Source organism: Glandiceps talaboti, chromosome 15, assembly GCF_964340395.1.
Source record: "Glandiceps talaboti chromosome 15, keGlaTala1.1, whole genome shotgun sequence".
NCBI classification, from domain to species: domain Eukaryota; kingdom Metazoa; phylum Hemichordata; class Enteropneusta; family Spengelidae; genus Glandiceps; species Glandiceps talaboti.
In genome coordinates, this window is record NC_135563.1 from 5833280 (window position 1) to 5846183 (window position 12904).

The 12904-nt window shown below is 33.3% G+C and overlaps 1 protein-coding gene across 1 annotated transcript in view; it reads left to right on the forward strand.

The window, feature by feature from the left end:
* The window catches only part of LOC144446870 (ATP-binding cassette sub-family A member 2-like), a 33678-nt gene extending 24162 nt beyond the window's left edge, over positions 1-9516 (forward strand). The window contains exons 27-39 of the mRNA XM_078136715.1: positions 830-977; positions 1366-1489; positions 2230-2365; positions 3019-3157; positions 3914-3985; positions 4467-4573; positions 4688-4829; positions 5484-5618; positions 6076-6179; positions 6708-6906; positions 7669-7800; positions 8540-8713; positions 9463-9516. Coding sequence (XP_077992841.1) covers positions 830-977; positions 1366-1489; positions 2230-2365; positions 3019-3157; positions 3914-3985; positions 4467-4573; positions 4688-4829; positions 5484-5618; positions 6076-6179; positions 6708-6906; positions 7669-7800; positions 8540-8713; positions 9463-9516 — 1666 coding nt within the window. The remainder of the gene's footprint in view (positions 1-829; positions 978-1365; positions 1490-2229; positions 2366-3018; positions 3158-3913; positions 3986-4466; positions 4574-4687; positions 4830-5483; positions 5619-6075; positions 6180-6707; positions 6907-7668; positions 7801-8539; positions 8714-9462) is intronic.
* The last annotated feature ends 3388 nt before the right edge of the window (positions 9517-12904 follow it).

Consider the following 12904-nt stretch of genomic DNA (forward strand, 5'->3'; position numbering starts at 1 on the left):
ATGAGGACAAAGGGACTTGAAGCATTAATTAGTTTCACTCCTTAGCTGGACTTTCCAAGACTTTCTTGTATTAACCCATCTATGTAATGGTGTAAGGAGAGAGACTGTCCTAAAATTGATATTTCTGTGCCAGTGTTTTGATGACATTTTTACATTCACTGTTAAATGGTACTTTTGAATGTGTATATTATTTTCAGGACATGAACAATTTTATGTTTTTGAAATTTTTTTATTTTTTTTATTCTGAGTTTAACACATTCAGTAATCTCAGTTTAATGAGATGAATGAGAAAAATTTATTTGGATTCTTTGTCATGATATGCTCACATGTTGAACAGGAAAGAAGATTCATTTTGTGTTGACATTTCTATTAGGTGTCAGTGTAAACTGATATGGCACTGCATCTACCGTCTTCAGATGGAGTCTGGACAGGATTGAGTAACTGCATTAAGTACAATGACTTTGAACAGCACAAACTAGTAATTAGTTTAAATATGACAGAAGAAGCTGAGTTTTTAAGTAGACTAAGTTTTAGATAGATACAAACAAAAACTATTGTCTCAATGTATGGATATAAGGTATGTACTCACAGTAGGGTGGTATTTTTTATGACTTTGATGATCAGTTTTCATTTGGGATCTCTGATGTTTACACTATTTTGATTATTATATATCTATCTGTACAACAAAGGCATGACTATATCACCCACTTGTGTAATCTTAACTTTCTATGGAACGATAACCCCCCTCCCCACCCCCAGACAAATGGTTATTCGTCTTCAGATTACTTTTATTTGGTTTTAACAGATCACATAATTTTTTATCTTTTAGGTGGTCAGTGATTCCTTTGATGTACTTATCATCTAATTTGTTTGATGTACCGAGTACTGCATATGTCATCTCACTTGTAGTAAATGTCTTTGTTGGATTAATTGCCACACTATCAATGTTTTTCATTAAACAACTTGGAAACAGGCCTGTAAGTATTTCATGATGATAGTCAAGAAGTTTACATGTAAAGAAGGGAGAGAATAAGAATGGTGTCATTTGAGAAATATACCAAATAACCATAATGCAGTTTAGAAAGGGTTGGAATGGCACAGCTGATGACAATATTGCAATGCTTCATATATGCAATGTATTAGATCATTTAAAATTTTAATTTTTGAGAGTGATGCACACAATGTTATTTATCATTTCAAGGAGGGAGGGAGGGGGACATGTAAGTACCATTATCAACATTATTTTTTAAATCTTGCATTCTGAGGCACTTCTATCTATTTGGTGGAATTTGGTCATATAGATATTCTTGCTTTATCTTATACTAACTTCTCATGATTGTTTTTATCCTATTCCATGGTGAACAGCTGTTGGATTTCCTTGGTAAAATGCTTGACAAGCTGTTTTTGTTATTTCCAAACTACTGCCTTGGTCATGGACTAATTCAGTTACCATATAATGATATGTTGAACACATTTTATACAAAACTTGGTAAGTTTTACTGTTCTACTTATATATTATCAAAATTAGAATACTTAGTACTGGTAGTATACAAGAGCAGTAATTTAAACACTTTTTACTTTGTTCAACGAAACTTATGATACCCATGCAGTCTCATTAAAAATGAAGGAAAAAACATCAAGGATCACCATACAAATATTTTGAAATAAAGGCCAACATGATATCAAAATTAAGCCATTTTAGAATCCAATATAAAACATCATTATCGTTGTTGAAGAGAATTCCATATTTACGAACAATTGCTCTAAATAAACATGGTAAAAAGCTCCATATTACATACACAGTACATTGTATTGTTTCCAATGAACCAGTGCAAACATTTCCAGTATCACACCCTGACATACTTTGTCCAAATATGGCAAGTGACATCTTCCTTGATGTCTATATCCACTCACTCATTTTGCTTTGATTTGTTTTCACTATCTGTACATTATTGCACATAAAATAATGTTTCATTGTCAGTTTATATAATTGTGTGATTCAAATCATGTTTCTGTGCTAGTTAAATACTATATATAGGACTAACGATAAACTTTTACAGCCCAGATATAGATTTTGCAGTCCTTGGTAGTAAACTTTAATACAGGCCATTCTATTGTACAACCTCAGTCTGCAAAACCCATATCCAGGTCATAAAAATTATTGATCTATTAAATGTTTTTAAGAAGAATAAATTAAGTAACTTACCAGTACAATCTTTTACTTCCTAGGACAATATGATAAAGTGCAGCATCCACTAGAATGGGGCATCCTTTCACACATGTTGGTTGCCATGGCAATAGAAGGATTTGTTTTCTTTGCTTTCACCCTGCTTTATGAGTATAGGTATATTTCAAGACTGTGTTGGTAAGTAATAATAACATTTTGCTGAAATATGACAAAGACATTTCAGTATTAATATGCCTGCACTTGAAGTTTATTTGGGTAAAATTTCTTTCATGAACAAATTTCAGTTTGAAGCATTGTAAGATTGTATCTAAAACATAGCTTGTTTGATAGATGTTTCAATATCTTTATTTTAGCATGCAGCTAGATTTTTCAAATCGAACGTCTTGGAAAAGCCTGCTGAAGTACAAAACAAGTTGTAGTTTAAAATAGTTATTGTACTCATTCAATGCTAAAAGGATACTACTTTAATAAGCTTTAACTATATACTTAAATGGATACATATAAGATGGATTGATGGCTGGTTGGTTGATGAAATTGATGGATGGATGAATAGATTAGATATACATGTACTAAAAAGATAGATAGATAGATAGATAGATAGATAGAAAGATAGATAGAGATGAGTCTATCTCGATCAATCTATATCTGACCATCCATCCATCAATCCATCCATTCACCCATCCATCAATCTCATTTCTATCACAGTATCGTTGAGAACAATTTCTTTGATTTACAAATTTCAGTGTTATGCATTTTTGGATGTAACTAAATCTGATAAAGCATACTTACCATATTATTCTCTGATAGATGTGTCACTATGTTAATTTTAGCAAGCAGATGAATTCTAGACGATGTAACAGAAAGAGTAATAAAAATAGTACTTTGGAGGAAGATAGTGATGTCATAGCAGAAAGAGAAAGAGTATTAGAAGGTTCAGAGGATATCCTGCAATTGATTAATTTGACTAAGGTAATTTTTACACTATACGACACTGGTAATTGAGCCTTTAGTTTTATTTATTATCAGACACAAACTACAAATATGGTCGCAAAATGTTGATACAACAGTGATAAGCTATTGGATGGACATTGGTTTAATTATTGTCTCAGTAGGGAGGCGTCTCTGAAAACTAGTTTATTTAGAGTTCCATGAACTCGCAGTGCTGTTTTGGGATTTCCAATGTTCACACTATGTTTATCTATAGACCCTCCATGTTGGTGGAGGGTCTGTGGTTTATCACAGAGTGATTAGAATGATACAACAGAGGAACCACTATCGCCCACTTGTGTAATCTACCACATTGAAGAATAATAGATTTAGCTTGCGTCTATCTTAGTAAACAGAGGGCTCAATTACTAGTGTAATTATTTCATGAACTGGCGAAATCAGTTATGTTTCTCGTGTTTGAGATTCAGGTGGAAAACTCATTGTTAGCTAGTTTTGAATGAGAAAGCCACACCAGGAAATAAGGGCATTTTTGTAAACTTTATGTTCTCGAGAGTCATTCTATAAAAATATCATTACATGCAGTTACAGAGAAAAAAACAATTCACCTTTTTTTTTTCAAAGGTAATAAACACTTAAAAGTCATGAGTGGAGTGGTATTCCCCTTTGAGAATAATGTGCATTTAAAGAATAGTTTCGCATGCCACATGGGGATACACTTGTGAAAAATCTTTTGAAAGAACTTAATTAACTTACATGATATATGTTGTTTTTCCATAGGTTTATGAGATCAAAAAGACTGGAAATCTTCTTGCAGTCAACAGAATATGTCTTGGAGTAGCACAGGGACAGGTAAGAACAATTTCCAAGAATAATTCTCTTTTCCTGCAAATCACTGACACAGAATGTTGTGGTGTTCTCTCTGTGTGGAATTGTACACTCTGCATTTACTTGTGTTACATCCAGTGATTTTGATAAAGTTGGTATGTAGGTTAAAGTAGTTGTGAGTTTCCTTGGTATTTTATTGGGGTTCCCAATCAAAATAATATTGTAATTGGTAAAAAAAATCTCTATATAAATTTTACCAGATTTCCTTCCTCTTGTACATATACTTTGTATCTTCATCACTATTAGTGTACTAAAGATTACTTTAATCTGCCCATTTTCCCTAACATTTTGAATATGAAGCAAAAGTTCCATCTATTTTTCAATTCTGAAATGCATCATAACAATGGCATTGGAAAAATCTGGAAATTCCAACATTACCAATAAATTTCTTGTGATGTTTCAGATCAATCAGCTTGTAATTTCATGAGATTTTTTTTGTCAACAGTGTTTTGGGTTGTTGGGTGTCAATGGTGCTGGTAAAACAACACTATTCCAGATGTTAACCGGTGATAAAAGTATTACAAGTGGTGATGCCTATCTCCATGGTTACAGGTAAGTATCAGTCAATATTTAATACTTGTATTAATTTTATATGTGTACTTTGGTGTCAATCGTATACTTTCTTGTTTATAACAATTGTTTATAACTTTTGCCATTTTATTTCAGTATTTCCAACAACATCAGAAAAGTATACAGACACATAGGTTACTGCCCTCAATATGATGTTTTGTATGATAAACTGACTGGAAGGGAACATCTCAATTTGTATGCAAGACTTCATGGTATACAGGCTAAACAAAGGAAAGAGGTATAAAGCCCATATAACTGGACTTTCTCACACTTTGCCCCAATCTGCTTACTTCTGATATCTTAAATTCCACTCTATTCCTCTTTCCTCAACTTATATTCCTATTGATCACAATGTTTCCTATGCAGAGTTTGGTGAAATAGTGGATATGTTCATGAATTCATACTTGGATATTACATTCCCAATATTTTTCTTCTTTCAGCCAAGGAAAATATGAGTGACCTAAGGGGCCTTGTCACTACAAGTCACTAGATGAGTAGTGACAAATTTCTTAGGTCACAAATATTTTCTGGCTGAATGAAGAAAAATATTGGGGAAGTAATAATGGGTATTCACCTATGATACTTACATTAAAAATTATGTAGTCAATCAAAACAAGTTATGAAGGTGGTGCTAGCACACGGAAAGGGTAGAGAGATACACAGGAATAGCCAAGAAAGTAGTAACAGCATCTGCAAAGTGTCTCTCTTGCAGGGATTCTGTCAAATTAAGGTGTTAAAGTAAGCTTTATAGATAAGAAGTAACAACTGTGGCCAGACAGAATGATTGACATCAATGACAACATGACCTCAAAGCTGTTGTGGTTTCCGTTCTTTTCTTTTGCTTCCTGTGATGGTATTTTAATGTAACATTGTACATTTTGATTTTCTTTAGATCGTCCATTCAACTCTGAAAAAACTGAATCTATTACACTATGCTGACAAACAAGCTGGTACTTACAGTGGAGGAAACAAACGAAAATTATCAACAGCAATTTCACTTATTGGTAACCCAACAGTACTATTTATGGTAAGTTGTACCATAGATGATTGAAGTCCTTTAGATTATGAAACTTAAAAGGAAAAATCCAGTCATTGACTTAATTTTATATTTTTGTATTGACAAGTCTGCTATATTAACTTACATGTGATTTTGAGGGATAATTAATTCAAATAGAAACTCGGTAACTTACTTAAACTTTAATTAAACCTTGTAAACAAGCCCTACTAAGCTTGACATGTGTTCAGCCATTTTGGAGATTTCCTGCAAGGTTTTATGGGAAAATCTTTTGTGATGACATCACAAACACATTGAGTGTCATTTCCTTTACATATATAGATACAACTTTCTTTTAATACAAGGATGGTACTAGTTCAATTGGTCACAACAATGATATGAATATAATTATATTGTATTCAAATGTCATGAATTTGCTCTGAATTTTATGGTAATTTTTGGCCTTTTAATCACTTTTCCCTTATTAAAGGATGAACCAACAACTGGAATGGATCCACAATCTAAGCGGTTTTTATGGAATGTGATTCACGATATCGTAAAAAGTGGTACATCAGTCATTTTTACATCTCACAGGTAATGGATATTGAGAGCTAACTGTTAACAATTAACTGTTAGAAGGGGAGAACAGATATCACACTAATATTCCAGTGTATGTTTCTTCATTCAGCCAAGGAAAATACAAGTGACATAGAAGGCCCTATCAAAATCCTTAGGTCATGAGTATTTTCTCACTGGATGAAGAAAAATATTGAGAAATTAACCCTCCTTCTTTCAGGCTGAGGGGTGGGGTGTATTTATTAATAGACAAAAAACGACAACTTTGGAAAAACAGGACTAATATATGCATGCGCAAGTATAATTTATGTAACATAAGAAAGAGTACACTATATTTGAGCATTTTGATTCATATTTTGAGCACTACAGTACAGATGCAGCAGTACCATGCAGGCATTTTTGTCATGTAGATGACCAGGGTATAAATCCCATATTTTTGATTGAACAACAAAACAAAGTGTTCCTTAAATTTACATCTCCTAAATTAGCTTGTTTTATGTTTTAAAATCACTACAGATATATTTGTTATTTGTGTATCCCTTTCAGTATGGAAGAATGTGAGAATCTCTGCAGTCGTCTTGCCATAATGGTGAATGGACAATTTAAATGTATTGGTAGTATACAACATCTTAAGTCTAAATTTGGAGATGGTTACACAATCACAGTTATACTTAATAAAAATCAACCAAAGCAACAACAAATTAGATCGTTCTTTCTACAAACATTCCCAGGAAGTGTTATGAAGGTATGGTTCAATTTATAATGAAACAAGAAACTTTTTAATAAGGCCAGTATGGATATTACCACACAAAAAGACAATGACTATATTGATGACAATTTTTGCTCATGTTTGTCACGCCAGACAAATACGACATCACTAACTACAGATGCAGTGAATACTAGTGTCCAAAGTCCAAGACTTTTGAAAACAAACTTGCAACCCTTGTGCTAGGAACGGACTTTGAGAAGACATTTTGTTATAGGAGGAAGCTATATGCAGATTCTTTTGTGATAAACCATCAGATCACTGTCGTCATGCAGGTACCCCTACATATTACATGTACATGTTAATATATATTTTTCGTGTGCGCGCACGCACGCACACACACACACACACACACACACACACACACACACACACACACACACACAGTTGTAGATCATTCACAAATGGGCTTTTGTGTAGGATAGGATAGCAACTGATCTTTCTTGAGCAGGAACATATGCCAGTTTCCCTCAGGATTGTGACTTGCCCCAACACAGATGTTTTCCTGAATGCCGAGCCCATGGGAAACAAAATGCGTAGGGGTGACACATCGAGGAAGCAGACATTACCGTATATATATACCGGTAGTATATATATAAGTACATTATATATATAAGTAAATACTTGGTGAGATTCAATTCGAGTAAATATATTTTTTCTTTATTCACCAATAATGCCAAATGTGTCAAATAAATTATGTTATTTTCTAATTTATTTCCAAATCCACTTTCCCTCTAACAGGATTGTCACTGCAACACGGTACAGTTTGAGATAAAGTCAAGGTCATTGAGCGATATTTTTTCAAAGTTAGAAGCAATGAAAGAGACATCAGATATTGAAGATTATTCTGTTAGACAGACTTCATTGGATGATGTAAGTAAATAAAAATATCCATTGTATTATAAGTGACAGTGATTGGCTGATTAATATCCTTTCAAAATTTAATTGGCGGTTAGAGAAACTGATGTAGTCCTCTTTATGTACAGTAACTTGATATCCTTCCACTGATGCCCGGTACTACTTTGACAGTCAAATGTATATTATATACATAAAGGTAGAAACAACTTGTGCATATGTCTCCAAGCTCCTGTGTATGATTATTGGTGAGTGAGTATTCCAAAAACTATGTTTCATGAGAGCATGTCTCCAATGGATTTGCTCTGAAAAAAGTACAATGCAGTATTTTGTTTTTCCTATTTCATTTTTATGTCACATACCTTTACAGGGAAACACCACAAATATGGCAGTTTGTAAACTGTCCATGATTTTACATCACATACATTGTGTATGATTGTCGAGAAAAACTTATTTGAAAGTCATGCTTATTACCTTCAAATGAAGCATGAAGCAATCATGAATATTTATGTCTTGCACATATGTATGTATTTACTGACTCCCGTGAGACAATGCATGTCAGTGACAGAGATCTGCATGGAATAATGAATGAGGAGTAAGTTTTAACTCATTTTTTCTCAGTAATCATGCACAATGTATGATGTAAAAATCATGAATTATTTTCAGGAATTGCATTTCCCTGTATACAGTGTAGTGGATAAAATTGTTCAAGTAAACGTTTGCCGTCAATAAGTCATGACCATTCATTTTTTTTTAGGTGTTTGTGAACTTTGCCAAACAACAACACAAAGCTTCACAGGTGGTGACAAACCCCACGACAATTGAAAATGAAGAGAAACGTGAATCACAGGAAGAAGAAGAAGAAGAGGTAGAGAACTTACTTCTTCAAACTTTCCCACCAGAAAATGATGTAGTATTTGAAAACAGACAGGTAGGGAGGAGTCTGTTTTCATTTGCTGATGTTTTGTTTGTGAGATTTTTGGAATTGAAAATCTGGGTTTACTCACGAATGTATTGTAAATCTGGCTATCAGCACCTTGGGTAGGGGATGGATGGTGAATGGGTACTGTTTAAATTTGTATCACAATGGGGGATACGTGCCAACAAAAGAGCTATGCCCTCTTTGAGATCCTGTACATATCTGGAAATGGGGAAAATTCTTAGGTATACATAATACATATTTGATTTTCGTAAAAACGTAGGGCCATATTTCAGTCTTCATGTACAGATCGAGGCATGTAAATGTACAGTTACAATACAAAGTTTGGAGAATAAAGAAAAGGATTTGTCAATTTGTCCGACTGTATAACTATTAAGCTGTACATTTTTTACAATTATTTCAATGGTGGCTTACTGCATAGACAAAGTGTATTCCGTAGACAAAGTACATTACATCAGAAGACATGTGTCGTAATTGTAATTGGGTTCATGAAATACACACGTTTGGCAGATGTCCAGAGTGTTCAGTTTCAAGTAAACTATGACAGATATTAGATTCATTTTTAATGAAATCTCATTCAGCACTTTGTTATTGGTGTACAGAGGTTTGAGATCAATTCTAGCACATACACAATACTTTATTACTTTCACGTTATACAGCTTTGACCTTGATAATTCATTTACCTGACAGTTCCAGTACATTAATTATTCATCAATGAATCTCTTTTGTTTTCATTTCAGGGAGCACCTCTGTATGACAACTTGCCAAATTCAACAGTTGTGGTTAAAGTTTGAAATTAAATACCATATTACAGTTTATCAGAAAGACAAGAGATTGTACAGTTAGTCTATGAGAAGCACAGATTTTGGACAAGGAGTGAGGGCCAAGATAGTTGACAAGTCATTGTCATTTCCTAGCATGTCACAGTAAAAGTTGGTTGCATTCTAAACCAGTCAAAGCATCCTGCTAACTCTGTTTCAAATCATGTCATTTGACATTTTTAGAAACTCAAAAAATTGTTTTAGCCACATTTTGTTGGCTGCTTTGTGGACTGTCGTGTGAGTTAAATAAACCGAGCTCACTTTTCCTCATGTGGGACGCCCTCTTGTGACATGTTCTTAGAAACTGATTGCAGTGGGTAACCAAAATAATGAAAGGTTAGTTCTCAGGGTTTTTGTACATTTTGTACTGTCATCCTTCTGCAACTGAGGAAATTGTTTCCTAATGATCAAACATCATCTAGTATTGATATTCATGACTTTTGCAGATATTCGGTTTCTTTATACAAAAAATACCCAAAAAAATTTTCATTAAGGTTTTTCAAAGTTTTAAAATCAGAATGCCTTTTCAATGAAGTCTCATAGATATACATGGATCAGCACTATTTTACAAATACAAGAACAAAACATTTTTATTTTTTTTAATGGCATTAAATGCATCATTATTACCAGTACCAGCTATGCAAGTGTAGTAGAAATAGTGGGTCAATCTGTTGTACAGTCGAAAATTTCAGGTAAAATTTTCAAAGTGATATTTTAAAACACAAGTTAAATGCAGTACTATGGTTTACCAAAACAGATGAATTTCCATTTGAAGTGCAGTAGAAATTTAGTTTTGTAAGAAGTTAACCCTCTACCTGCATTCTATGAACTTAAAAGCTTAGCCAATGTTATGATATGAAAGGAAGACAAGCTGAGATTGTATGGGGTTTTTTTCGGGATAATTCTTGCTACATATTAAAAGTTGTATTCTACTACTGAAGTATACTTAATCACTACTTGCTGCAGCAGAAATTATTACTCTGGGAATTTAGCCTTCGGTTTACTAAGATAAATACACACAGTGATAAGCTGTTGAATGGACGTTGGTTTAATTATAGTGTCAGTAGGGAGGCGTCTCTGAAAACTAGTTTATTTAGAGTTACATAAACTTGCAGTGCTGTTTTGGGACTTCTAAATATTTACACTATGTTGATCACAGGGTGATTAGAATCACACAACAGAGGAACCACTATCACCCACTTGTGTAATCTACCACATTGAAGAACAATAGATTTAGCTTGCGTCTATCTTAGTAAACTGAAGGCTGGATTACCAGTGTCATACTCATAAAGTAGGTATTTGGATAACGATTCAAAGACATTATTTAGTAGACATAATAAATTACGTTTATGAAATCTCTATCATTCCATCAACTTTATTAACACATTTAATGCCATTGAATCTCAAGGGACGCATCAACTTGCTCAAGAAATAATTTTAATCCAATTTTATATATACATTTTAAACAGCGTGAACTTTAAATTTAAATTGAAAGTGTTATCAACACTGAAATATCAGTTACTGCAGGAAAATGTTATCAAAAGTACATTTTGCCGTACTGTATCAAATTTAATTAATGAAATTGTAAGAGTTTTGTTACTGTTTGTACCTACGTGTATTTTTGAGGAAACATGCATAGCTAGTTATTATGGCCTTACTTAAGTGTTACAGGTTAGTGATAATACTGATTACACCAAAAGAAAATTTAATGAATATTCTATATATCAGAATTTATTGTTCATAATTTTTAAGAAAACGAGCGATTTTAATCAAAATATGTAATTATGTATCACATTTAAAAAATGTTATTTGTTTCTATTCTTTTAGTCTGTGTGTCATAATAGTTATGTATGCTAGGAGTATCTGGTTTTGAACTTTGATAGAATAGAATTTTAATGAGTAACCATAAACTAAATAGCCAATTACAAGTGCCTGTTGATATGTTATAGATCATCTCATTATTTCATGTTGTTAACTAGACTCTCTGACAGCCTCGGGAACGTCACTAGCAGAAAGTGGCTGTTTTGTGTGTACCGATATCTACCACATAGTTTGTACTTGTACTCTGTCTAATATCCTTGTACTGTGCGCCCTCATTGACAACACAAGACTAACCATTCCTTGATGTGTTACTGAGGTCATTGCTATAACACGTCAAGGAATGGTTAGTCTTTTGGAGTCCATGAGAGTGCACAAGTATGCGGTAGATATCAGTACATACAAACAGCCGCTTTCTGCAAGCAACACTCCCGCAGGGCTGTGAGAGAGTTGAGTTGTTAATGTGACTTATCTGTTACTTGCGCTGTTTGTAAATTTGCACAGCAGAAATTCTGCCATCTTTTATCGGCAAACTAGGGAAGAATTGGTGGCATATGATATTTCAAGTGTAGGGAATACATATATGCAATTTTATTAATTGTCAATGGTCAATTTGGAAGTTATTTTTTAGAGGATGCATGGTGAATCCAATTTTTTAATAACGTTATTTTTATGAATGAGAGTGTAAATTAAAATGATAATTTTTTTATATATCTCTATTTATATTTATATTTTATTGTAATAGAATACTATGACAGAACCCCCATGACATAGTACAGGTGTGGTGTACTCATGGTATTTGCATGAGTGCTTGCAGTGTTCTCTGCACTTTCATGAGCATAGTGAGTGAAAGTGGCAGAAAACAGTGCAAGCATGAGTGCAAATATCTCTTGTACATATGTAATCAATTAATGTTCTTGTTTGTTGCTGGTAATTAAAATTCACCTTGATTGTGTAAATTTTTCTTGTTTGATTTCATGTAATACAGTACAAACTGACAAACTAACATGAGTTTCAAAAGGACCTCAAACAAAATGTTTGGTTTCCATGTCTGTCTCCACATTTACTATACAAGTGATAGACATACATTGTTGAAGTTATGATGCAAATTAACAAGATAATATCAGTTACAATCACTACATTGCACACAACAAATAGTTGCTGGTTTCTGGAAATACTAGCCACTGGGTTCATACATTCCTGGAATCGCCTGGAATTTCAACGGATTCCTGGAAATCAACTCATGGGAAATTGATCAACTGAATTATTTGAATTACTGTCATAAAGTGTTGATTAGATAGTTAAATATGTATTAAAAAGCAGGTACGTTGAAAAATAAGACTATTTCCTTGGTCAACACTCCTGGAAAATAACTAAAGTTGATCTGAATACTCCTGGAAAACTGATTAAAAACGCCTGGAAAGTCATGGCATTTTATTTGACTTTAAGTGCATGAACTCTGTCTAAGTCAGATGTATTTGTAATACTGGATGATATGGCTGATAGAATGATATGTAAATTCTACTTTGAATATGTTCTGTGT